General features: G+C 47.0%; 1 protein-coding gene across 1 annotated transcript in view; it reads left to right on the forward strand.

Annotated features, from left to right (window-relative positions):
• Positions 1 to 21,089, forward strand: part of citb (citron rho-interacting serine/threonine kinase b) — a gene marked incomplete at both ends in the record, with an annotated part of 23,115 nt that extends 2,026 nt beyond the window's left edge. The window contains 37 exons of the mRNA XM_084456789.1: positions 1,621 to 1,791; positions 1,966 to 2,019; positions 2,232 to 2,285; positions 2,770 to 2,910; positions 3,115 to 3,240; positions 3,364 to 3,459; positions 3,553 to 3,669; positions 3,956 to 4,065; positions 4,234 to 4,408; positions 4,759 to 4,956; positions 5,174 to 5,227; positions 6,610 to 6,807; positions 10,947 to 11,140; positions 11,235 to 11,370; positions 11,494 to 11,598; positions 11,704 to 11,844; positions 11,968 to 12,078; positions 12,189 to 12,405; positions 12,507 to 12,674; positions 12,864 to 12,887; positions 13,752 to 13,913; positions 15,719 to 15,899; positions 16,114 to 16,202; positions 16,319 to 16,423; positions 16,555 to 16,724; positions 17,121 to 17,165; positions 17,764 to 17,844; positions 17,998 to 18,133; positions 18,260 to 18,399; positions 18,585 to 18,677; positions 18,789 to 18,897; positions 19,141 to 19,269; positions 19,494 to 19,574; positions 19,678 to 19,756; positions 20,057 to 20,230; positions 20,573 to 20,867; positions 21,066 to 21,089. Coding sequence (XP_084312915.1) covers positions 1,621 to 1,791; positions 1,966 to 2,019; positions 2,232 to 2,285; positions 2,770 to 2,910; positions 3,115 to 3,240; positions 3,364 to 3,459; positions 3,553 to 3,669; positions 3,956 to 4,065; positions 4,234 to 4,408; positions 4,759 to 4,956; positions 5,174 to 5,227; positions 6,610 to 6,807; positions 10,947 to 11,140; positions 11,235 to 11,370; positions 11,494 to 11,598; positions 11,704 to 11,844; positions 11,968 to 12,078; positions 12,189 to 12,405; positions 12,507 to 12,674; positions 12,864 to 12,887; positions 13,752 to 13,913; positions 15,719 to 15,899; positions 16,114 to 16,202; positions 16,319 to 16,423; positions 16,555 to 16,724; positions 17,121 to 17,165; positions 17,764 to 17,844; positions 17,998 to 18,133; positions 18,260 to 18,399; positions 18,585 to 18,677; positions 18,789 to 18,897; positions 19,141 to 19,269; positions 19,494 to 19,574; positions 19,678 to 19,756; positions 20,057 to 20,230; positions 20,573 to 20,867; positions 21,066 to 21,089 — 4,683 coding nt within the window. The remainder of the gene's footprint in view (positions 1 to 1,620; positions 1,792 to 1,965; positions 2,020 to 2,231; positions 2,286 to 2,769; positions 2,911 to 3,114; positions 3,241 to 3,363; positions 3,460 to 3,552; positions 3,670 to 3,955; positions 4,066 to 4,233; positions 4,409 to 4,758; positions 4,957 to 5,173; positions 5,228 to 6,609; positions 6,808 to 10,946; positions 11,141 to 11,234; positions 11,371 to 11,493; positions 11,599 to 11,703; positions 11,845 to 11,967; positions 12,079 to 12,188; positions 12,406 to 12,506; positions 12,675 to 12,863; positions 12,888 to 13,751; positions 13,914 to 15,718; positions 15,900 to 16,113; positions 16,203 to 16,318; positions 16,424 to 16,554; positions 16,725 to 17,120; positions 17,166 to 17,763; positions 17,845 to 17,997; positions 18,134 to 18,259; positions 18,400 to 18,584; positions 18,678 to 18,788; positions 18,898 to 19,140; positions 19,270 to 19,493; positions 19,575 to 19,677; positions 19,757 to 20,056; positions 20,231 to 20,572; positions 20,868 to 21,065) is intronic.
• Between the last annotated feature and the right edge of the window lie 1,340 nt (positions 21,090 to 22,429).

Consider the following 22,429-nt stretch of genomic DNA (forward strand, 5'->3'; position numbering starts at 1 on the left):
AGACAGACAGACAGACAGACAGACAGACAGACAGACAGACAGACAGACAGACTTAAAGACAGGTGGTGGTATGTTTCCCAGGACCGGGGCAGATTTCCCTGCCAGGGTCCACCCACTGTGTGCAGTGATAGAGATACTGTGTGTGTGTGTGTGTGTGTGTGTGTGTGTGTGTGTGTGTGTGTGTGTGTGTGTGTGTGTGTGTGTGTGTGTGTGTATGTGTGCGCGTGCGTGCGTGTGTGCACTCCTCTCTCTGGTCTCATCTCTGTCCTCCCTGCCCCTGGCTCCCTCCTCTGACTCCCTCCTGCTTTGTCAGCACACAGTGGGCTGGTGAAGCCCCGGCCTGGTTCAGTCCTGCTGACTGGTGTTCAGGCCTTCTGGAGATCGGAGCTGATGACAGGTTCTGGGATGTTGTGTAGGGGGCCTTTGGAAAAAATGTTAATCAATGAAGGCTCTTTCCTTAAGTGTGGTGATTTGATTGAACAAGATCAAAGCAGACAGTTGTGATGAACATTCCCCCAGGCTATAGACATGTCCGGTTCATGCAAATGTTAGGGCCTGACTCATTCTTATTATCTTTATCTATACTGAAGCCTTTTGTATCTCTCAGCAGATATGAAATAGCCCACACACATCCCGAATTACTGTACAGGCGCCATGGGAGGAATTCAAGGTGCTCTTGGACCAAATCGTTGTTGAGCACGTCATTGTTACAATTACAATAACAAAAATAAACAACACACATTCTTACTGGCAATGGAAAACCCTTTGCTTTTAGTTTCCTGAAAATGGTCCATTTATTTTTCATTATATTAGGGAGTATAAACCAATTTCTTGTGTCAGAGTAATAAATGTGAGTCATGAACTGTGTCCCTGTCACTGGCACTCACAGTACAATCAATGACGGGTGGTGGTCCTGAGAGACACTCTCCAGTCCCTGATGGAGGAAGAATTGGCGGGCGTTTGAAACTAAATGAAAACAGGAGGAGCCATTTTAATTGGAAAGGGTAGTGACAAGGCGCTAGTGAGAGACTACCGCTGATGTGATCGGCCTTGCCTGGCGTGTCCCAATGTCAGCCTGGCCTCGGTGCCCCTGGTCAAGGGAGGGTGCTACTTTTCATTAGCCTCCCCAAAGCCCTGAACCTGTCTGATGGGCAAAATCTGCGTAGCCCGTGACCTGATGGGGAGGTGGAAATGAAGACTGCTAACCGTGGATAATTGTTAATTAGCAGACAAGGGCACTAAATGATTTTGTCTGTTGCACTTTTTCCTCAACAACCCAGTCTTTCTTTCCAGGGCTCTTTGGTTGCCTGTATCATATGTAATTTTGATGCCTTTTCTTTGGGCTTCTCTATCCTCCTGCTCTCTCTCTCTCTCTCTCTCTCTCTCTCTCTGTCTCTCTCTGTCTCTCTCTATCTCTCTCTCTCTCTCTCTCTGTCTCTCTCTCTCTCTCTATCTATCTCTCTCTCTCTCTGTCTCTCTCTATCTCATGTCTGCCAATCTACTCCTTTTCTATTATTCATTTCATTTCATTTCATCTTATCCTTTTTCTTTTTTTGGTCTGCGCTCCTCGCTCTCCTCTAGTCCTCTCTCTCATCTGTCCTTCCTGTCGTCCGTCTGCAGGAGTACCACGCTCAGCTGGAAGAGATGCGCGTTGCCATCAGGCAGCTGGAGGAGGATCTGTCCGCCGCCCGTCGCCGTAGCGACCTCTATGAGTCGGAGTTGAAGGAGTCTCGTCAGACCAGTGAGGAGCTGAAGAGGAAGGCTGCCGACTATCAGCAAAGGATGCAGAAGGTTCTCACTTCAATATGAGCTGATGACTCACCCATACAGTATACTCAACCATACAGTATACTCACCCATACAGTATACTCACCCATACAGTATACTCACCCATACAGTATATACGCTTGCTTTTGCTGGTTTGTCAGGGAGGAAAATGCTTCAATTATCCTTGTTTCCTCACAGGCCAAGGAGCAAGGCAAATCAGAGATGGAAGAGATACTTGGAAAGCTGGAGAAGGTATCATGGGATCATAGAGTTTACTGTTCATCATTAGTTTGACCTTAAAGTAGTTCAATCACTGCCAAATGCCAATGGCTCAACAACTCAACCCTAAACACTCAAATCAATCCAGATTAGGACATGACACTTTAAGAGACTGGATTATCATAATCTTAGGATTCATTTAACAATATATTTTATCATTGACTGTATGTATTCCTGTTTTACAGACCAATGCTGAACAGCAAGCAAAAATCCAGGATCTCCAGGATAAGCTGGCCAAGGTAGAACTGAGGAGCTTCATGGATAATTCATATTCTGCATACGCCGTAAGACAGGAGAACTGGGAGTCTGGGTGCTGGTGCTCACCACATGAGGAAGTAGAACATTCTCCCTCTCTCTCATTCTCCTGCTAATGATCACAATCCCCCATTGCGCTGTAAAGCAGATTCTATGGCCTTAAGACTAATTTGCTCTGTCTCTGCATAATTATTAGAGATCAAAAATGTCCACCCCATTAGATAGTTTGATTGTATTCCATGTTTCTAAGGATGAAAACATTTCCAAAAGCTGTTTTTGGTAGACACTGTATTCTCTAAGATGAATGGGACCATATTTGATGTTTTAATAGATTACAGTTTCACTCCAGGCTATGCAAGCAAGCATAGCCAATGTAGAATCTGTAGCCTCAACAAAATATCTTGAATAATAACATCATACATAAACATGTCGGACAGTGTATTGTCTTGCTTTCCCTCCCTTGAACAGGCAGCGAAGGCCAGCTCCGAGGCTACGGATTTCCTGCACAGCATCCGGGTGGCAAAAGAGAGGATGGAGCGGGAGTTGGAGAGGCTGCAGAACAAGGAGGACTCCAGCGATAGCCTACGCAGACGCCTGCGCGAGACTGAGGTACACGCGTCGGTCACACAGATACAGAGACTCTAGGGGACTGAAGCTGGACTCAGGGAAAGTAGAAAGCTGAAAGAGGACTTATCTTTCTGTTGAGTGCCGCCTGAGTCTGAGTCTGAGTGTATGTGTGTGTGTGTGTGTGTGTGTGTGTGTGTATGTGTGGGTGTGTGTATTTTATTGTTGATGTCTGTTATTCGTGCGCAGGATGGCAGGAAGACCTTGGAGAACCAGGTGAAGAGGCTGGAGATGGTTGAGCGTCGAGAAAGCAAACTGAAGGAGGACATCCAGAGCAAGGCCCAGCAGATCCAGCAGATGGCTGAGAAGATCCTGGTAGGTGAAAGCTCGTCAGTCTTCAGTTCACAAGAGGTGACCTCAGAGGCAACGTGACAGCGTATGGGCCGTGGTTGCGTACAGCAGACGTAAAGGTTTGTTTCTGGGCGTTTGTTTGTGTAGGAACTTGAGGAGAGCCTGCGGGAGACCCAGTCCACAGCCCAACGTGTAGAGGCCCACCTGGAGCAGAAAGAGAAACTGTATGAGGATAAGATCAAGGTAGAGTCTCTCCCCAGTCATCAGACCCATTCTCCAGTAGATCCTGGTCTGGTTTTGTACTCTGTGGTTGACTCCAACCTCTCTGTTGATCAGGTCCTGGAGAGCCAGATGAAGGCAGACATGGCTGATAAGGAGATGCTGGAGTCCAGTCAGAGCAAGTATGAGGAGGAGGTCCGTGAGAAGTGCAGCGTCATCAGTGAGCAGAAGGCGGTAAGATCCGGCCAGCCTGGCCAGGACAATGTCACGGCTGTTTTCACATCCATCACACTAACTACTAACTACTAACACAGATTAGATATAATCCGTTGCTAGGCTACTGTAAAGTAGATGCGGGTCTGTTTACAACTATGTATCCTATGTAAAGTAAAATGGCAATAAACTAATAATAAACTGATTCTGAAGAGTTCATGGAAGTGCCACGGATTACTAGAGATTTCAAGGCTGGGATGTTTGGAGTGTTGACAACTTTATTGCTCCTTCCCCCTCCCCATCTCAGACTATTAATGCCATGGACTCCAAGATGAACAGCCTGGAGCAGAGGATAGCTGAGCTGTCTGAGGCCAATAAATTGGCAGCCAACAGCAGCATCTACACTCAGAAGAACATGTGAGTGCTGGGGCAGTATAACAGCCTAGTACTGTAGACTAGTACGGACTTATCCCAGGCTCTCCTGGATATTGGACAATGCTTATTAAAGACTTCTGACTGTTGCGCATGTGTGTGTGTGTGTGTGTGTGTGTGTGTGTGTGTGTGTGTGTGTGTGGGCCCTGACAGGAAAGCTCAGGAGGAGATGATCTCTGAGCTGAGGCAGCAGAAGTTCTACCTGGAGTCCCAGGCCGGGAAGCTGGAGGCCCAGAACGCCAAGCTGGAGGAACACCTGGAAAAAATGAGCCAGCAAGAGCAGAGCAACAAGAGCCGCGTGATGGAGCTGGAAAGCAGACTCAGGGAGGTGAGGGGAGGTATCAGAGAAGCCCGAGAGGTTTGAGAGGAAGGTCAAGGAGAGGTGGAGGTAGGCGAGAAGAAGAGGAAGGTTTGAGTTGGAGAGGTAGAAGAGGGGATGTCAGAGAGAAGGATCAGGCAGGGTGTGCTTGTAGTGCCGACGTGAGCAGTTCTATGGCTTCCCTCTAAATGATAAATGGGCTGCACTCATACAGCACCTCTCACAGACAAAGCGCTTTACAATGGCCTCTCATTCACCCATTCACTCACACGTTCACACGCCAATGGAAGTCTTACCTGACTCTCCCTGACCCCGTTCTGTCTCCCCCCGTGCCTCCCCCTCCCCCGTGTCCCCCTCAGATGGGCCTGGAGCACGAGGAGCAGAAGCTGGAGATCAAGCGGCAGGTGACGGAGCTGAAGGTGTCCGTGCAGGAGCGCGAGTCGCAGATCAGCGGGATGCAGGCCACACGCCGCACCCTGGAGGGCCAGCTGCAGCAGGCCAAGACCGAGCTGGAGGAGACCACCGCCGAGGCCGAGGAGGAGATCACCGTCCTCAGGGTGAGAGCAGGGTGGGCACCGCTGGACTGACCTCTCACTGGGACTGCACTGTACACCGCTGCTGTAATGAGCTCCACTGGGACTGTGCTACACACTACTGTAGAAGGACAGTAATATAGCACCTGCCACTGTCTGTCTGTCTGTCTGTCTGTCTGTCTGTCTGTCTGTCTGTCTGTCTGTCTGTCTGTCTGTCTGTCTGTCTGTCTGTCTACTATAGGCTCACCGTGATGAGATCCAGCGCAAGTTTGATGTCCTGAGAGACAGCTGTGCGGTATGCTATTCTCTATTGCACCCAACACAATCAATAATACAGGCTGTTTTTGCAGAATAAGTGGAGCATCATGACTTAGAAACTCTTGTAAATCCATCATCAAAAACATCAAGCTCTTCTGCTGATTCTTAATTTAATAGGATAGAATCAATTCTAGTATGAGGCTGAGGTGATGAAAAATTGATACCCATATCTAAAATTCCCATCTCATCATCGGCGATTGTGTGAATAGCACTATGACAATGAGGTTATTGTGTTGTGGGGGATTTATAAACCTCATTGTGGTACATAATAGACGGTCTTTATCCCTTTGCCCTACTTTCGAGATCTTCCCACTTGAGAATCATCATTCTCCTTAGATCCTTCTGGGCAGTATCCAGGCAAGTTAGAGACAAACTGAGGCTGTTAAGCTGCCTGCTCCCTCAGGTCTATTTGGTGTGTGGCGCCATTTGTTTGACAAAAGCTCTGAAAACCCCCAGTGTTGGTCACAGAAAGCTGATTACGCTCAACTCCAAGGCCTCAGAAATAGAATAGTACGATTCAGAGCATCAATACATGATGTTATAAAACATCAGCTCTGATTGGTATGAAACCAGATGAAAAGGGGGTGGAGTACTGGGAATTCTATAGCTGTTGTTGTTCATTACTTGATAGATGTTTACATCACTTCCAGTTCATAGAGAATTTGTTCCAAGACCAGTGAAATCACACTGTGAGTTATCCAAACCCCCCCCCCCCCATGATTGTGCTGGCTGGTTCAGCTAGTTGGCTGTTTTTACACTGTGATGATGTGCATGGACGAGACAGAGCTTTTTGCTTTGGGGTGGAAACTGAGGGTACATGGACGATGGCCAGACGGACCGCGTTGTTGACTTCCCCTCTCCTCCAAATGTGTTTTGATTGCTGCAGTCAGAACCCGCGCTCCAGGGGAGCGGAAAGGACAGGCTCATTTATGCACATGAAAGGCTTCGTTCTCGCTTTCCACTGCCTTGTAGTCCTGCATGGTGCAGAGGCTCCCATGAGAGGAGAAAAACATGGTCTTTGACTGTGAGATCCATCAGTCTCTAATGCTCATTTGCATATGGTATGCAGTAGCCTCCTTACTTGGCTGAGTAGAGAGAATGGTGGTTATGAATAAGCTTCTACCTGCTCTACCCTTGAGGAAAATTGCCTACAGCGGATATTTATAAGAAATTATATACAATAAAATCTTGATATGATGTTCTATGATTGCATTCTCCTGAGGAAACATGTAGAGAGCAAGAACCCTGAGGGAGGAATTCCTTCTCCTGTTATACTTTATATTATGTTTCATAATGTGATAATAAGGGTGCATCTTACAGTGAATCGTCACTGTATATTCTGACTATCCATGGGTGCAGGTGATCACAGACCTGGAGGAGCAGCTGACCCAGCTGACCCAGGAGAACTCTGAGCTGAACCGGCAGAACTTCTACCTGTCCAAGCAACTGGACGAGGCCACGGACGAGACGGAGGACAGGCTGCAGCTCAGCCAGGATGTGGACCGCCTACGCAGGGAGGTGGCTGACCGTGAGATGCACCTAAACAACCAGAAACAGGTCTGTCTGTAGGAAAACTAATGAATGTCACTTCTACTCACACTTCTCTCTCCCTCTCTCTCTCTCTCTCTCTCTCTCTCTATCTATCTGTCTCTCTGTCTCTCTGTCTCTATCACTTTCTCTTGTCAAACACTCAAACACAAACGTCTTCCTTGACAACCGTCCTAGGTGATGTTGTCCTCTCACCGACTACGACAGTACTGCGGAGAGCGTAAACCAGGCAGGAGACACCGGAACGTTCCTATGTTACGTATGTCTCCATCTATCCAGCGAGGCGAGGAGATGTGAGGAAGCTGTGTGCTGCGCTCTGCCTGCTCCTGTGGGAGGGTGTGTGTGTGCGTGGGCGTTCTGTAGCACTCTCTCTCTGTCCTAGCGGTTGCGTAACGAGGGATGGAAGTCATAGACGAAGGATCTGACTGTGAGTGGGAGGGCCGTGTCATTGTCGTCGTTCCCAGGTCGTGTGGGCTGTGTGGACTTCAGAGGGTCCCTGGAAGCGCAGCATCAGCTATATTTGCCGCCCAGTCCTTGTCTTGAGCCAAGTCAAGTCAAGTCAAGCTTTATTTATAAAGCACATTTTAAAACTCTGGTTTACCAAAGTGCTGTACAGTGGAGTAAAAAGCAATAAAATACAAGAAATAGCAAATAACAAGACAGAAAATACAGAGAAACAGAAAATACATACGCCCTGTGATACTGTAGGAAACATGAGAAAGAGCCTCTATGAGTAGAAAACCCTCAAAGAAAACCCTCATGTAAAGTACCACTATTCAAACTCAGCATATTAGCCATCATGTGGCCACAATGTCAGCTTATCATTGGCACCATATGATTAGATATTCAGAATGGCATCTCTAGAGGGAGAGGCCTAGCCTACTGAAACATGATGGTCTCCACCCAAACCGGCTGGGGGCCAGGCTGCTCTCTGAGAACATGGCTTCTTCCCTCAGGCGCTGGTATTATGTTGACAATTCTACCGATCCATCTCCCCTAGGTCCCGATCCTATTGACTCGGTGCACACAATTGGATCTGGTGGGATTTTCGTCAAAGTAACTCCCTCTGATCTGACAGTTTTTAGTGATTTTAGTGTTTCTAGTGGTAGGCCTATGAACACGATTTTTCTTCTTTTCAAGAACCTACAGAGTCAGCCACAGACCAAATGGAGTATCCACAGACAATTTGATATCTGTGCCTCTAACAAAGTGTAGCTCGAGCCAGTCCCTCTATCCAGAGAACATATCAATGGTAATTCTTAATCAGGTCAATCAATAAATGATCTTATATGAGAACACAAACTAGACTGTATGTTTCTGACTGAAACTTGGTTGGATACAAATGGATCAGCAGCCCTGATTGAAGCCTCTCCCTGCAGTTACAGTTTCTCGCAGTCTACCTAGCCTCGCGTCACCAGGCTCTCCTCCTGGTGGAGATGCCATTACATTAAACTCGCCATTACATTATGTAAATTAGTATTACCTTTTGGGCTGCAAATGGAAATTAGCTAGCAACTAGCATCGTAGGCAGCAGATGTCACAACACAACATCCGCTTAGAAAACAAACAACCATCAACATCCGGCTTCTGCTTCCAGACCGGGGAAACACCTGCGATGCAAATAGGCCCCAGGCTACAGTCTACCAGAATTGAGAAAAAGGGGGGAGGGACAGCCACTATAAAAACTGATGCTCTGAGCTGCAGGAGTATTTCCTTTGATGATTTTACCTCATTTGAATACCACGCTGTAGTTTTAAAGTGCCACTCCCCAGTTCAAGCAGTAACTGTCTATAGACCCCCCAAGAAATGCCCTACCTTTTTAGCAGATTTTTCAGAACTCCTGTCTATGATCCACACAAACTATGATCAGATTATTCTCACTGGCTATTTTAAGCTGCATGTAGAAATGAGGGTGACTCAAAGGCCAGGGATTTCATTAACCTCTTGAATTCCATTGACTTTAGTCAACATGTTACTGGACCCACTCACAACAACAGGCCACACCCTTGACCTTGTGATAATAAAGGGTCTTACAACTGTTCTATCTTCTATCCTTAACATCTCTGTATTTCTGTATTTTCTTAACAGTATTGCTACCCAAAGCTGATATTAGCACTCAACGCTTTGTTAAGAAGCGCTATCTGAACTCTGTAGCGGCTGATCATTTGAAAATAACGATGAATGCAAATAGTGTAACGGCCCCAGAAGTGAGGCCTTCACATGTTAATGATTTAGCCAGATGTTAATGATGCTTTGTTAAGAAGCACTATCTGAACCAGAAGTGAGGCCTTCACATGTTAAGATTGAGTGACCGTCTATAACGCTAAACCCTCTGACTCTGATGAAAGTGAAAAAAGTCGTAGCTAAACAAAAAGCTCCATGGAGGAACGAGGAGATAAATCAACTTAAGAGAACATGCAGAACAGCTGAGCGCACATGGAGGAAGACCAAGCTACAGGTCCACCGGGATATTCTCAAAGAACACCTTTACTCCTTTAATAAGGCCAAAAGAAATGCTAGAAGAGATCGCTTCTCAAAATCAATTTCTGGAAATTAAAGCCATTCCAGGGTGCTTTTCTCAACTTCCAGGGCTCTTTTGACAACTTCTTAAATTTGACAACCTCTTAAATTCCGCTCCCTACACCTATCAACATGTCCTCTACCTCAAAGTGTGAGGAATTTGTAGCATATTTTAGAGACAGGATAACTGCAGCATTAGGATGAATATTACCCAGTCAAGACCAAATGTTTTGCTTGATGACCCTCTTCCTCCACGGAGCAGTGTTATGAACTCATTTACACCAGTTGACAGAGATGTTGAGCAAAGTGGTTTCAAGTCATCTACCTGCCCCTGCTACCTGCTACAGTAGGCTACCTGCCTCTGTATCCGTGGACACATTAGCTATTGTAAATTGTTCCGTCAGTACAGGTGTTTTTCTATCAGCACTTAAAACTGGCCTCGTCAAACCCATTCTGAAGAAAAACAACTTTTAGACTCCTCAGTCCTCAGTAATTTTAGACCTCCAATCTTCGCTTTTTAAGTAAAATTCTAGAAAAAAATTATTCAAACAGCTAAATGATTTCCTAGCTGCAAATTGTATCCTGGACATTTTTCAGTCAGGTTTTCGCCGTCATAGCACAGAGGCAGTGCTAGTTAAGGTTGCCAATGACCGCAGAATCAACGCTGACTCAAAAAAGCTCTCCTTGTCCTCCTGGAGTTCAGCGTTTGACATGGTATATCATAATATCCTTGTTAGAAGACTTGACTACTGGGTCGGCCTCCCGGTCCAGTCCTTGACTGTGTCAGGACTTATGGCCGAGAGTTTTTCATCGCCCTTGGTGACCACAGCTCAAAAAACACTGAGATGGCATGTGAGGTCCCACAATGAACAATTCTAGGGCTTTTCTGTATATGTTACCCCTACACAATGTCATGAGAAAGAACAACATTAGCTACCATCGTTATGCTGATGACACCCAGCTCTACATTTCTGTGATTCCGCTCGACTACAGCTCAGTTGACCGTTTGATAGAATGTATTGCTTACATAAATGTGTGGATGTCACAGAACTTCCTCCAGTTAAACCAGGACAAAACTGAAGTATTGATCATTGGTGAAAAAGGTGAAAGAGAGAGACTATTGGTGCACTTAAGAACACTGTCACTGAATACCAAAATGCCAGGCCAGAAACGTAGGTGTCGTGCTGGACTCTGATGTTAGAGGCCCATATAATGAATGTGACAAGGACCTTATTTTATCACCTACTGTAAGAAACATTGCCAAGGTAAAACCATACCTCTCCCAGACTGATACTGAAAGACTAATATATACTTTTATTACTAGCAGGTTGGATTATTGTAACGCTCTCCTGTCTGGCCTACGAAAAAAAAGTGATTGGTCAGCTCCAATTGATTCAAAATGCTGCAGCACGTGTTTTTACAAAGACCAGAAGGAGGGTTCACACCACACCAGGTTTAAAATCACTGGTTACCTGTCAGTAATACAGGTAATCAGTGAAGAAAATAGAACAAAACCATAGGAGGCCATAACAGAATGAAAAGGACAGCTCAATGGTACTATGAAAGTCTTTCTTGTGATAGTTATCTCATAAAGTCTCTCTCTGTGCCCTTGTCTTGACGCCTGTTAGAACATTGAGACGTTGAAGACCACGTGCACCATGCTGGAGGAGCAGGTCCTGGAGCTGGAGACCCTGAACGACGAGCTGATGGAGAAGGAGAGGCAGTGGGACGCCTGGAGGAGCACGCTGGATGACGAGAAGAACCAGGCCGAAAGGAGGACCAGGGAGATCCAGAGACTGCTGGACAACGAGAAGCAGAACAGGTGTCAACACACACGCATCCACACATCCAGACATGCACGCAGACAGTCCGCACACACGGTCCAGTCACTGACGGCTCCCTCTCTCCCACGGCAGGCTACGTGCTGACCAGCGTAGCTCCGAGTCTCGCCAGGCTGTGGAGCAGGCGGTGAAGGAGCACAAAACTGAGATCCTGGCCCTGCAGCAGGCCCTCAAGGACCAGAAACTCAAAGCAGAGAGCCTCTCTGACACAGTGAGGCTTGTTTGTGTGTGTGTGTGTGTGTGTGTGTGTGTGTGTGTGCGCTCCTACGTATCTGTCCGACTGTCCCGAGTGGGCCGAACTGCCCCGTTGACCTGTCCTGTCGTTGTCCTCTAGCTGAATGACCTGGAGAAGAAGCACACCATGCTGGAGATGAACGCTCGCAGCCTGCAGCAGAAGCTGGAGAGCGAGAGGGAGCTGAAGCAGAGGCTGCTGGACGAGGTACTGGACCGTTACGTTCACTTTGTCCATTCTGTCCATTTTGTTATGTAAATTAATTCCAATGTGGGTGTTTGAGTTCCTGTGTTTGTTGACTGTTCTTCTCAGCAAAGTAAACTGCAGCAGCAGATGGACGTTCAGAAGACCCACATCTTCCGTCTGACCCAGGGCCTGCAGGATGCTCTGGACCAGTCAGACCTGCTGAAGACTGAGAGGACTGACCTGGAGTACCAGCTGGAGAACATCCAGGTAAGGCCACACACACGTACAGTACATGAACACACACATGCACACATTCTCTCTGACTGGTACATACAGTGTCATGTGGAGACATTCATGGCTTTAGTGATGTTCACTTAGCTCCACCTGCAGGCTGTGTACTCCCATGAGAAGGTGAAGATGGAGGGTACCATCACCCAGCAGACCAAACTCATAGACTTCCTCCAAGCCAGGGTGGACCAGGGCGGCTCCAAGAAAAAAAAGGTAAGATAGAACCAAAAATATTACACACCGCACCTTCGGCATTAGCTACGGACACTCCAGTTGGACAGGTGTTTGACAGATGTTTGTGAATGTTGGACTATGTATCTCAGGGTCTGTTTGGGCGGCGAAGAGAGGATCTGCTGGCTGCCATGGCCGCTCAGGGCCAGTCCCAGGGGCCCCAGGTGTCCCCTGTTCCCTCGGTGCAACCGGTGCCCCTGCAGTACAGCGACATGAAGGTAGCTCTGGACAAGGAGCGTTCCCGCTGCTCAGACCTGGAGGACGCCCTGCAGAAGATGAGACTGGAGCTGCGCTCCCTACGAGAGGAGGGTGAGCTCGTCACGGGCGCACCGTAGTCAACCTCGGAATGAGATGTTTTCTGACTCGGCGGCAATACCTTTTTACACTTTCTTTGTCTCCAACACACCCAGCGGTCCAGTACAAGGCTATGGAGCACGGCACCTCCACCACCCCGGCCACAGCTCGGCAGCAGATGATCATGTCAGCCATGGTGAAGTCACCAGAGCACCAGCAGGGCCCCAGCAGCCTGCTGAACTCCTCCAGCTCTGGACGCAGGAAGGAGACGGCCACACCCGAAGGTGAGTCTGGAGGCCAGAATGTAAAGAATGTCCGAGCGCAGGGAACACACCCAGGGTGCACAAATGTTCATTGTGTAAAGATTTTGATCTCTCAGACAAAGTCTCAGAGAGGCTTTCCTGATGGCCACTACAACTGCCTCCCACGCCCATAGCTCAGAACATTTATTATCCTTTTCTCACACTCTGCAGAGAGAAGGAGGGTCACTTTTGAAAGTAAGTTGCTCTAACTTATGGAGACCACTGTCTGCTATCTTCTATTCCTTGCCTCTTTCTCACCCTGTATGGGACAGATTTTTTCAAAGCTTTGCACTAGAATCAAACGAATAGACAGATGTTTTTGGAGAAAATTAAGGGTATAAGATACCGTATCTGGATTTTGCCGCATAGATAAATCAAAAGGACATTTTCCTTCAATGTTCAGCTGGTGGCCTGTAAGTCATTTTAGGAATAAAAGACAGCCAAGACACTGCTATTGTATGCTTGAATACCTCTATTATTCATGCACCCTATTACCGGCAAACCTCATTATTGGTTCCATTTTACAGTGTGTGTCTGTATTCTCCCTGGCTTCGAAATCACCAGCAATAAATTCAATAGTTGTCTGCTCAGCTAAAGGTTCCTCCTTCTCAGTGCACAGCTTTAGAAATCTGATGCAGTGTCATTTGTTCCTGTTTGACCAAACATCAATCCTATTCTGTATGACAAGCTGGCCTGCTGCCTTCCACCACCACTGCAACCCAGCCTTGACCTGCTCATCATACTGAACACAGAGCTGTATAATACAACTCACAATGAATCTATTCTTTCCATAGGAATCTCAACCTTGGATGCATGCATGTCCAGTCATCAGGTTCCAGTTATGATCCCTACAGTAGCTACAGTAGTGATAGGATTAACATTACTCTTTCCCATGATGTTTTCATTTCGATGCCCTTATATTTTCAGTTTTTATAAAACCTTATGTTTGTAATGCCTTATTGCATAGCTTCAATAGCATGGTGCATCAAGGTCTTGACATGATTGACTGTTCTGCCACTTGCTGTCCCTCCCGTCACCGTTTTCTCTGGCTGTGCTCAGATTACGGCCGTCGTATGAAAGACAGCCAAAGAGACAGGGAGAGAGAGAGAGCGCACCACAACAGTCCTCATCGCTTCACCGTGGGACTCAACATGAGGGCTGCCAAGTGTACCGTGTGCCTGGATACTGTGCACTTTGGCCGCCAAGCTGCCACCTGCATCGGTATGCTCCAACCAATTGCAAACCTACATAAAGACCAGACAGGAAGTCATTCTGATGATGGAGGCTGGTTTCTGAGGATGTCAATCAATCCACCAATCAACCAATCAATCAATCAATCAATCAATCAACTTTTGTTGTATTTGTATAGCACATTTCATACACAGGCAACACAATGTGCTTCACAGAAAAAAGGGGGGGGGGTTGACATATACAAATGGTGTTCAGAGAGCACAGATCTCCGCCCATGAATGCTTTTCGTGGAAGTGTACACGCGCACGTGCGTACAAGCAGGACATGTTTAGTATTGCTTTATGCAAATCCAAACCCCTTATCTCTGTGACTTTCCCACGTTGCCAATACATTTTTGGCCCGAGTCGGCGGAGTTCCCCCCTCTTATTTTTTACCCTGGAGAGTCCAAAAAATAACTGGAGGTGAATGGGCGGCCGTGTATGGGTGGCTCTGTGGCGCCCCCCACGGGTCACAGTCAGTGAGGGGCAATGCGGTGCACTCCAGGCTCTCCCCTCCACACACCCCAGTCCAAACCCTGTGTCTCTAGCACCACCACACAGGGAGCTGGCTCCATTCTAAGTTTTGTTTTAATTCGTGGACCCGGTCTGAGACTCAGATCTGCTCCAAAATGTAATGGGTTCTAAGGTGGCCCATGTTACACCATGCCACCGAGTTTCATTAAAATCGGTTTGGGTAGTTTTCGCGTAATCATAGCCCAAAAAATGAATGGAGGCGAATGGCCGGCCTGGCTGTGTTTGGGCGGCCTGTGGACCCGCCCCTTGATTCAGATCTGCTCCAAAATGTAATGGGTTCTAAGTTGGACTATCCTACCCTTCCACCGAGTTTCCTGAAAATCTGCGTTATCACTGGGGTGGAGGTAATTATATACTAATCCTGACACTAATGTTCCTGAGGGAACCAAAAAAAAACAGTTCACCTATTTGAACCAATACTGTAGGATAACTGAAGAAATGTTCAGTAGCCCACTGTGTTAGCTATATCATAGAAACATATTACAAAGCACATATACATAGCTAAGTTCTAAGAAACACATTTATACCATATATATATATATATATATATATATATATATATATATATAAACATAAATAAACTAGAAGGTACTTGGGGAGCGCAGACCACCTCCCATGATGCATGTCGTCAGCATGTGCACTGCAGTGACATTACATAGAAACAACACAAATGTCAAATGTCAAAAATAACCTGGTGCTGCATCAACTGGGTTTGGACAAGCAGGTGCTCTTCAGCTCCACTCTCTGATGTATCTCAGCTACCTAGCTATATCTACTGTAGCATATCTACTGCTAAATCTATCTAGCTTCGAGCATAACTAGCTCATTCAAAGCAATTGATCTTCACCATCAAACCATGATCAAATTATGGTTTTGGTCCTAATACCTGCAAAATAGCTTTCTATCTAGTTAGCTAGCTGAATCAATCCTTCCTAGCTTGCTATCAATTACGTTATAGCTTGAAGCTAGCTAGCCATGGATGTATTAAACATTGCAAAGGACCCGTATGTGCTGGTCTGGTCTATAAATGTTAACGAAAGTGAAAAATAATTGGTGGATCCACCCTGTGATTAGGATCTGCTCCAAAATGTAATGGGTTCTTTGGTCAATGCAATGGTACCCCTCCACTGAGTTACATGAAAATCGGTCTGGTAGTTTTTGCATAATCCTGAACGAACTACTGTAACTAACTAACGCACGTACCAAAAACATAAAAGTATTTCACCTGAATAGTTGATGACTACAGTGTCTTCTCTCCTTCAGAATGTCACGCTCTGTGCCACCCCAAATGCTCCCCCTGCCTGCCAGCCACGTGTGGCCTGGGCAGCGACTGTGCCCTGCACCTGGTGGACGGGTTGTGCCGGGACAAGAGCAGCTCCCCTGGCCTGCAGCTCAAAGAGGCCAGCGGACACATGCGACTGGAGGGCTGGATGAAACAGCCCAGGTGGGTACAACTACAGTATGTGAAAACAGAGCATAGCATCAGTAATGTGAAAATAGAGCATAGCACAAGTGATACCACACTTAAATACAATACTTCCACTGGTTCGGACTGGTTCACATGAACTCTGAATCTCTCCTGTCTGACAAGTCTTATTATTGTTTTGTCATTGAAGCTAAGATGTAGTGACAGTGACGGGCGTGGATGTGTCCTACAGGAATGGGAAAAGAGGCCAGGGCTGGGAGAGGAAGTATGTGGTTCTGGACGGGACTAAAGTGTCGATCTACGAGACGGAGCCCAGAGAAGGTCTCTCTCTCGCGCGTCTTACCCTGTCCTTACATATGACCTCTATGAATATCTGCCTGTCTGTAGTTGATACCTCATGGTCTCACTGCGTGCTGGTTGTCCTCTGTGTGTGTCAGACTCAGCCAAGCCGCTAGAGGACTTTGAGCTGTGTCTGTCCGATGGAGAGGTGATGGTGCACGGGGCCGTGGGGGCGTGTGAGCTGCCCAACACCGCCAAGTCAGGTACGCCTGACATCTACTCAACACACCTCACACAGCCCTGACTCCCACAGACACGGAACAAGGCGGCCAGCCGTTCTCTTTAGCCACGACGATCGGCCCTGAGGAGTGACGGAGTGTGTTTCTGTGTGTAGATGTTCCCTATGTGTTGAAGCTGGAGGCTCAATCCCATACCTCCTGCTGGCCAAGCCAGGCGCTCTACCTGATGGCTCCCAGCTTCCCAGATAAGCAGCGCTGGGTGGCTGTGATGGAGTCGGTGGTGGCTGGAGGACGGTGTGCCAGGGAGAAGGCCGAGGCGGACGCAGTGAGTACAACGGTGTCTGGTGGTGTGCTAGTAGCCCTGCCCTGTCCTGGTTGACTGCTGACTCTATTCCTGAAGGGTTAAAAACATCCTGTTCTTCTGTACGGGCGATATTCATAAAACATTACTACGGCAGTGAATGTGCCACCTGTTTCAAACTATCACGCACCAAGTGGTTCTTTACTGCACCTGTTGCGTTTTATGAACGACCCCTGTTATCGCGTATACATGTCGTTAATTGTCCCCTTCTCTCTCTGTCTCTCTCTCTCTCTCTCTGTCTCTCTCTCTCTCTCCACCTGTTTGTTGCTTTCTCATCTCATCAATGTATGTCGGTATGTGTGCATGTTTTGTTGATTTGCTCTACTCTGCCTATTCCATTGGGACTCACTGTACTCATAGGCTGCTGTGTCCAAAAGACAAATGGTTCTGTCTCCTCTGGCTCAGGTAAAGAGTCCCACTAGACTGCCTTAGTCTGCTGTCCTGTTGGTTCAAGACATACATGTACAGACACAAAACACACACAAAACACACACACACACACACACACACACACACACACACACACACACACACTGCATGTGTCCTGGGTACAGTATGTGATCACCTTTCCTGCTGTGTTCCCCTCATCAGCTGTAAACACCCCTCACCCCTCTCACCATCCTCTCTTCCTACTGTCCAAGTTGTGTTGAGGTCACTCTCTGACTGAAACTGCAGAATTCAGATGCAAAACGTATGATATTTCTACTTACAGTACATTTCACCAACATAGTAGATAACTATGAAGCTGACGTGTGATGTGTGCGTGTGAAGTGTGCCTTCCAGGAACTAGGACTAGATCAGACTGTGGCTTTCTGCTCCTAGTGTTCCTATCCTGTGTCACTGACCCCATACAGTAGTACTGTAATACCTGCATACAGTCTGCTAGCCCTACTATGACCCTGCGTCTCTGCTCCCTGTAAGATTGCCAGCCTCCCGGTTGTGTCTGCTTTCCTTTATGTTGAGGCTGTGATGCTCCTGAGCCTGTCTGTCTCTCCTCCATTAGAAACTACTGGGGAACTCTCTGTTGAAGCTGGAGGGAGATGATAGGCTGGACATCAACTGCACCCTCCCCCTCACAGACCAGGTACTGGATAGAAATGATTTTACAGTATCTTAAACTGACTGAGCTAACCTGTGGCATGCTTTCTCTGTTTTTCTGTATTGTACCTGCACTGTTGTCCCTGTGATCCAGCCAATCCCCATGTCCGTGATAAGAGTGTGTTTTCCCCCTCTACAGATAGTATTGGTGGGGTCCGAGGAGGGTCTGTATGCGCTGAATGTGATCAAGAACTCCCTGACCCACATCCCTGGCCTGGGATCAGTCTTCCAGATCCACATCATCAAGGAGCAGGAGAAGCTGCTGATGATCGTTGGTGAGCTTCTCTGACAAGGCCAGATTAGAGAGTTCTCCACCTCATCGTCTCACCGGCATCGCGAGGTCAGTCACGCTGGTCGATCGAGTGCATGATCCACTGCGTCCTGCCCTGTTTGTCCTGTAGGGGATGAGAGGGCGCTGTGCCTGGTGGAGATTAAGAAGGTGAAGCAGTCTCTGGCCCAGTCCCATCTCCCCGGCCAGTCTGAGTTGGCTCCCTACATCTTTGAGACAGTGAAGGGTTGCCACCTGTTTGCTGCAGGCCGGGTAAGACCGCCACTGGTCTCCACTCCTTTGTCCTGGATAAATATCCTTTCTTTAGATGAAGAAACTGATCTTCACAGCTGGGGCTCTGACTGTGTGTGTGTGTGTGTGTGTGTGTGTGTGTGTGTGTGTGTGTGTGTGTGTGTGTGTGTGTGTGTGTGTGTTTGTGTGTGTCCGTCTGTTCACAGATAGACAACGGTAACTGCGTCTGTGCCGCGATGCCTAACAAGATCACTATTCTGCGCTACAACGACAATCTCAACAAGTTCTGCATCCGCAAGGTGGGACTGGACTCAACCCTTCTGTGGACCAAACAGACTGTAACACCCTAGTGGATCCTTCGTTCATCACTCGCTCATCAATCCCTCATCCCTCCTCCATCCCTCTCTCAGGAGATCGAGACTCTGGAGCCTTGCAGCTGCATCCACCTGACCAACTACAGCATCATCATCGGCACCAACAAGTTCTACGAGATTGAGATGAAACAATACGTGCTGGAGGGTCAGTGTCCCAGAGTGTTTAGTTAGTCCACAGAATAAAAGTAAATAAATAAGTAACATTCATTGTATTTAACGTTAACATACATGTCCCAAGCATATGCACTGGATCTCAGTCACAGGATAAGATCTTACCTTAACCCATCCCTAACTGCTGAGTAGGGGTTGATACTATTCAGTTGTGGCATTTCTAATGTGTCTGTGTCTACCTTGCTGTCATATGTTGTACTGTGTGTCGCCCCCGTAGAATTTCTGGATAAGAACGACGTGTCGCTGGCCTCGGCTGTGTTTGCCGCCTCCTCCCATAGCTTCCCCATCTCCATCATGCAGGTCACCAGCACCCTCCAGAAGGAGGAGTACCTGCTCTGCTTCCACGGTGAGGTCTAGCCTGCAGAGCTCCGAACACACCATTCTCATTCTCTGGGCTTCAGGGGCAGCTCTGTGATCATGGTTGCGCAGTTCCCCGTCTATTGGGTTTCCTTGCTGTGCGCATAAGGCTCTGCCCACACACGTTATGCTTCCACAAGCTTCTAGAACTTTAGTCTCTAGGTTGTCTCCATACAGCAGCTCGGTTAGTTGAGAGCGGTTTTGTTTTGACAGAGTTCGGAGTGTTCGTGGATGCGTACGGACGGAGGAGCCGCACCGAGGACATCAAATGGAGCCGCCTGCCGCTGGCCTTCGGTGTGTACTCTGAAATGGTTCACCTGGCCTGGCTGTGCACAAACAATAAAAGCCTGAGAATACCCATTGGTTATGTCACCTGTTCTTTTCACCTTTGCTGCAGCTTACAGGGAGCCCTATCTGTTTGTGACATACTTTAACTCCTTGGATGTCATGGAGGTCCAGGGACATGTGGCACTCGGGTAAAGAAATAACCCCTACTGCTAGGAAAGAGTCATCGACTCACACAATTATGTAACATTCATATTACTCAATAGTTTAGCTTTTCAGATGAGGTAAGAGGTTATGCAATTACAATCAAAACCTCAAACAGACAAATAAGAGATTTTCTTTTCAACTACTACACAAAGCATTTATTGGAGTTTTACCATTAGCACGTATTTACAAGTAACTAATAGACCACTGATTATTACCCTAATGTAATGGTTTGACTGTTTATGGATGCCCTGTATCTCCCTCTGCTGGTGTTTGTGAACCTGCAGCCCCCCAGTACTAGCCCACCTGGACATCCCTAGCCCCCGCTACCTGGGCCCAGCCATCTCCTCGGGAGCCATCTACCTGGCCTCCTCCTACCAGAACAAGCTGAGGGTCATCTGCTGCAAGGGCAGCCTGGTCCGCGAGGCTGGAGAGCTGCAGAGGACTGGCTCCAGCCGCGGGTGAGATCTCTCGTCATGTTTTAAACAACCCGTCACTTTTTTTTTTACACATTAATTGTCAATTACGTGCAGTACAGTATATTATAGCATATCTGTCCATTGCACACAAATAAACAAAGAAATGCCTTGAAATAAGACTTCAGTTATCGCATCCTAATGTTGTTTTGGTCTATAGTGCCACCTAGAGTTTGTTTTAAGAAAAGAGATAAACTGATTGGAGGATGGATACATTTTGTCTTTTTTTCCTCTACCATTGTCACAGTCTGAGCAGATCTAAGATTTTGCTATGTAACATTTCAAGCTGAATCATCTGACCTTTCACCTGTGTTTTGGGGCCAACAGTAGCCCCAGTAAGCGAGGTCCACCCACCTACACAGAGCACATCTCCAAGCGTCTGGCCTCCGGTCCGGGCAGCCATGAGGGGCTCCACCGTGAGCCCAGCACACCACACCGCTACCGGGAGGGACGCACAGAGTTCCGGAGGGACAAGTCACCCGCGCGCCCGCTGGACAGGGAGAAATCCCCAGGCAGGGTGCTGGACAGTCGCAGGGAGAGGTCCCCGGGACGGTTCGAGGACCCGGCTCGCACCCGGCTTCATGCAGGCTCTGTCCGCACACAGCTCACTACTGTCAACAAGGTACAGCAACACACACACGCACACACACCAGTCATCTATCAATATATATTCAAACAACAGTCTTTTATATGCTCACTGACTGAGTATTAGGTCGTCACACCTATATTAATTACATTAATTTCTGAGAGCATTATGATTATTAGGTCTTTATTACACATCAGCATTTACCTCTCTGACATAGTCGTTATATCTGTGCAGGTGTGGGACCAGTCATCGGTGTGAGAGTGTTCCACGGTCCCTGAAGGGTCTGAGGAGAGGCGAGGAGCGTCGGTGTGCGCCCCATCATCCAGAGAGGAAGGAGGGGATACTGTGCACATGACTCTGCCAGCTAGGTTGACCGACCGATCAAACAAGTCCGCTCCATTGCCTGTACATAGTGCAATCTCAGCTCTCATCTATCAACACACATATACTGTACAGACAGTACAGTTGCACTTCGGGACATTTCCTTCGACAATCTTACTTCTGCTCTTTTCTGATGTGTGTGTTCATGGGAATGGTCTCAAGGTGGGTTTAGGCTAACAGAGCATCAATGGCAGGGATATAATGTTGATCTATGGATCATGGATATAATCTTTATAGGATATAATCAAAGTTGTAAATATATTGTTGTTCCATTTTTTTATAGATGAAGGGAATAAAAGGTTGGTAGAGCCAAGTCTATTTTTTGTTAAGAATGTGTTTCTAATGATGTTGCAGGGAGTCAAATGATGTTAGAGGAAGACAAATCCAATATCAACATTTCACAATTGAAAGTACATTAGCATTAGCTTTTCTATGGCTGGAGAATCATGCCCACATCCAAACACCCATGATGCACAAACATGAATGAAAATGGGTTCCTGTGGGAAATGCACACAAGGTTTTCACTTTGCTCCTGTGATTTGCTTTGAACAGGATTAAAAACTCATTATTTCTACATGACCAGTCTTCTTTTTGGATCAACTTTGTATGGTCCTCTTGACTAAATGGACTTTGATATCCGATTGCATATGATTGCTTAATAACAGTTGTCATCTGACCATACTTTGTAAGACAATAATAACAATGTTTTGCTACAAGTGTTGCTTGTGTTGTTTCAGTAGCCTATACCCAAGATATTCTAAGCATTAGCTTTGTCTCTGCTAGGAGATGCCTGGCAGGGGGGCTGGATGAACCTGTCCTCGGCTTGCTCTGGTCTGCTGCTGCTTATGGTCCAGATGTCCTGTTCTTACTTCTGTGCAGTGAAAATATGAAGTCCAGTAATCGTCAAGGTTCGTCACTCTCTATTATAGCTTCCTTTATAATCAACAAGAAAATCTCCATTCGACACATCAAAGAGCATGAGTAATGTACAGCAGCACTTATCGCTTTTGAAATAGATCTTTGGGTTGTTTTTTTTCTGTCATGTATTCACTTGAATTTGCATTCAATGAACATACATCGATGTTATATAATAACTAATGTTTTTCTTGATTTTTTGAAATATATACATGCATTAAACATGACTGAGCTACTCTGGGGATGTGTCATGTTTTTTCAACCTTACTATAGGGCTTATACAGTAGTTAAAAAAAATAATT

Source organism: Borostomias antarcticus (assembly GCF_949987555.1).
Source record: "Borostomias antarcticus genome assembly, chromosome: 23".
Classification (NCBI taxonomy): Eukaryota; Metazoa; Chordata; class Actinopteri; order Stomiiformes; family Stomiidae; genus Borostomias; species Borostomias antarcticus.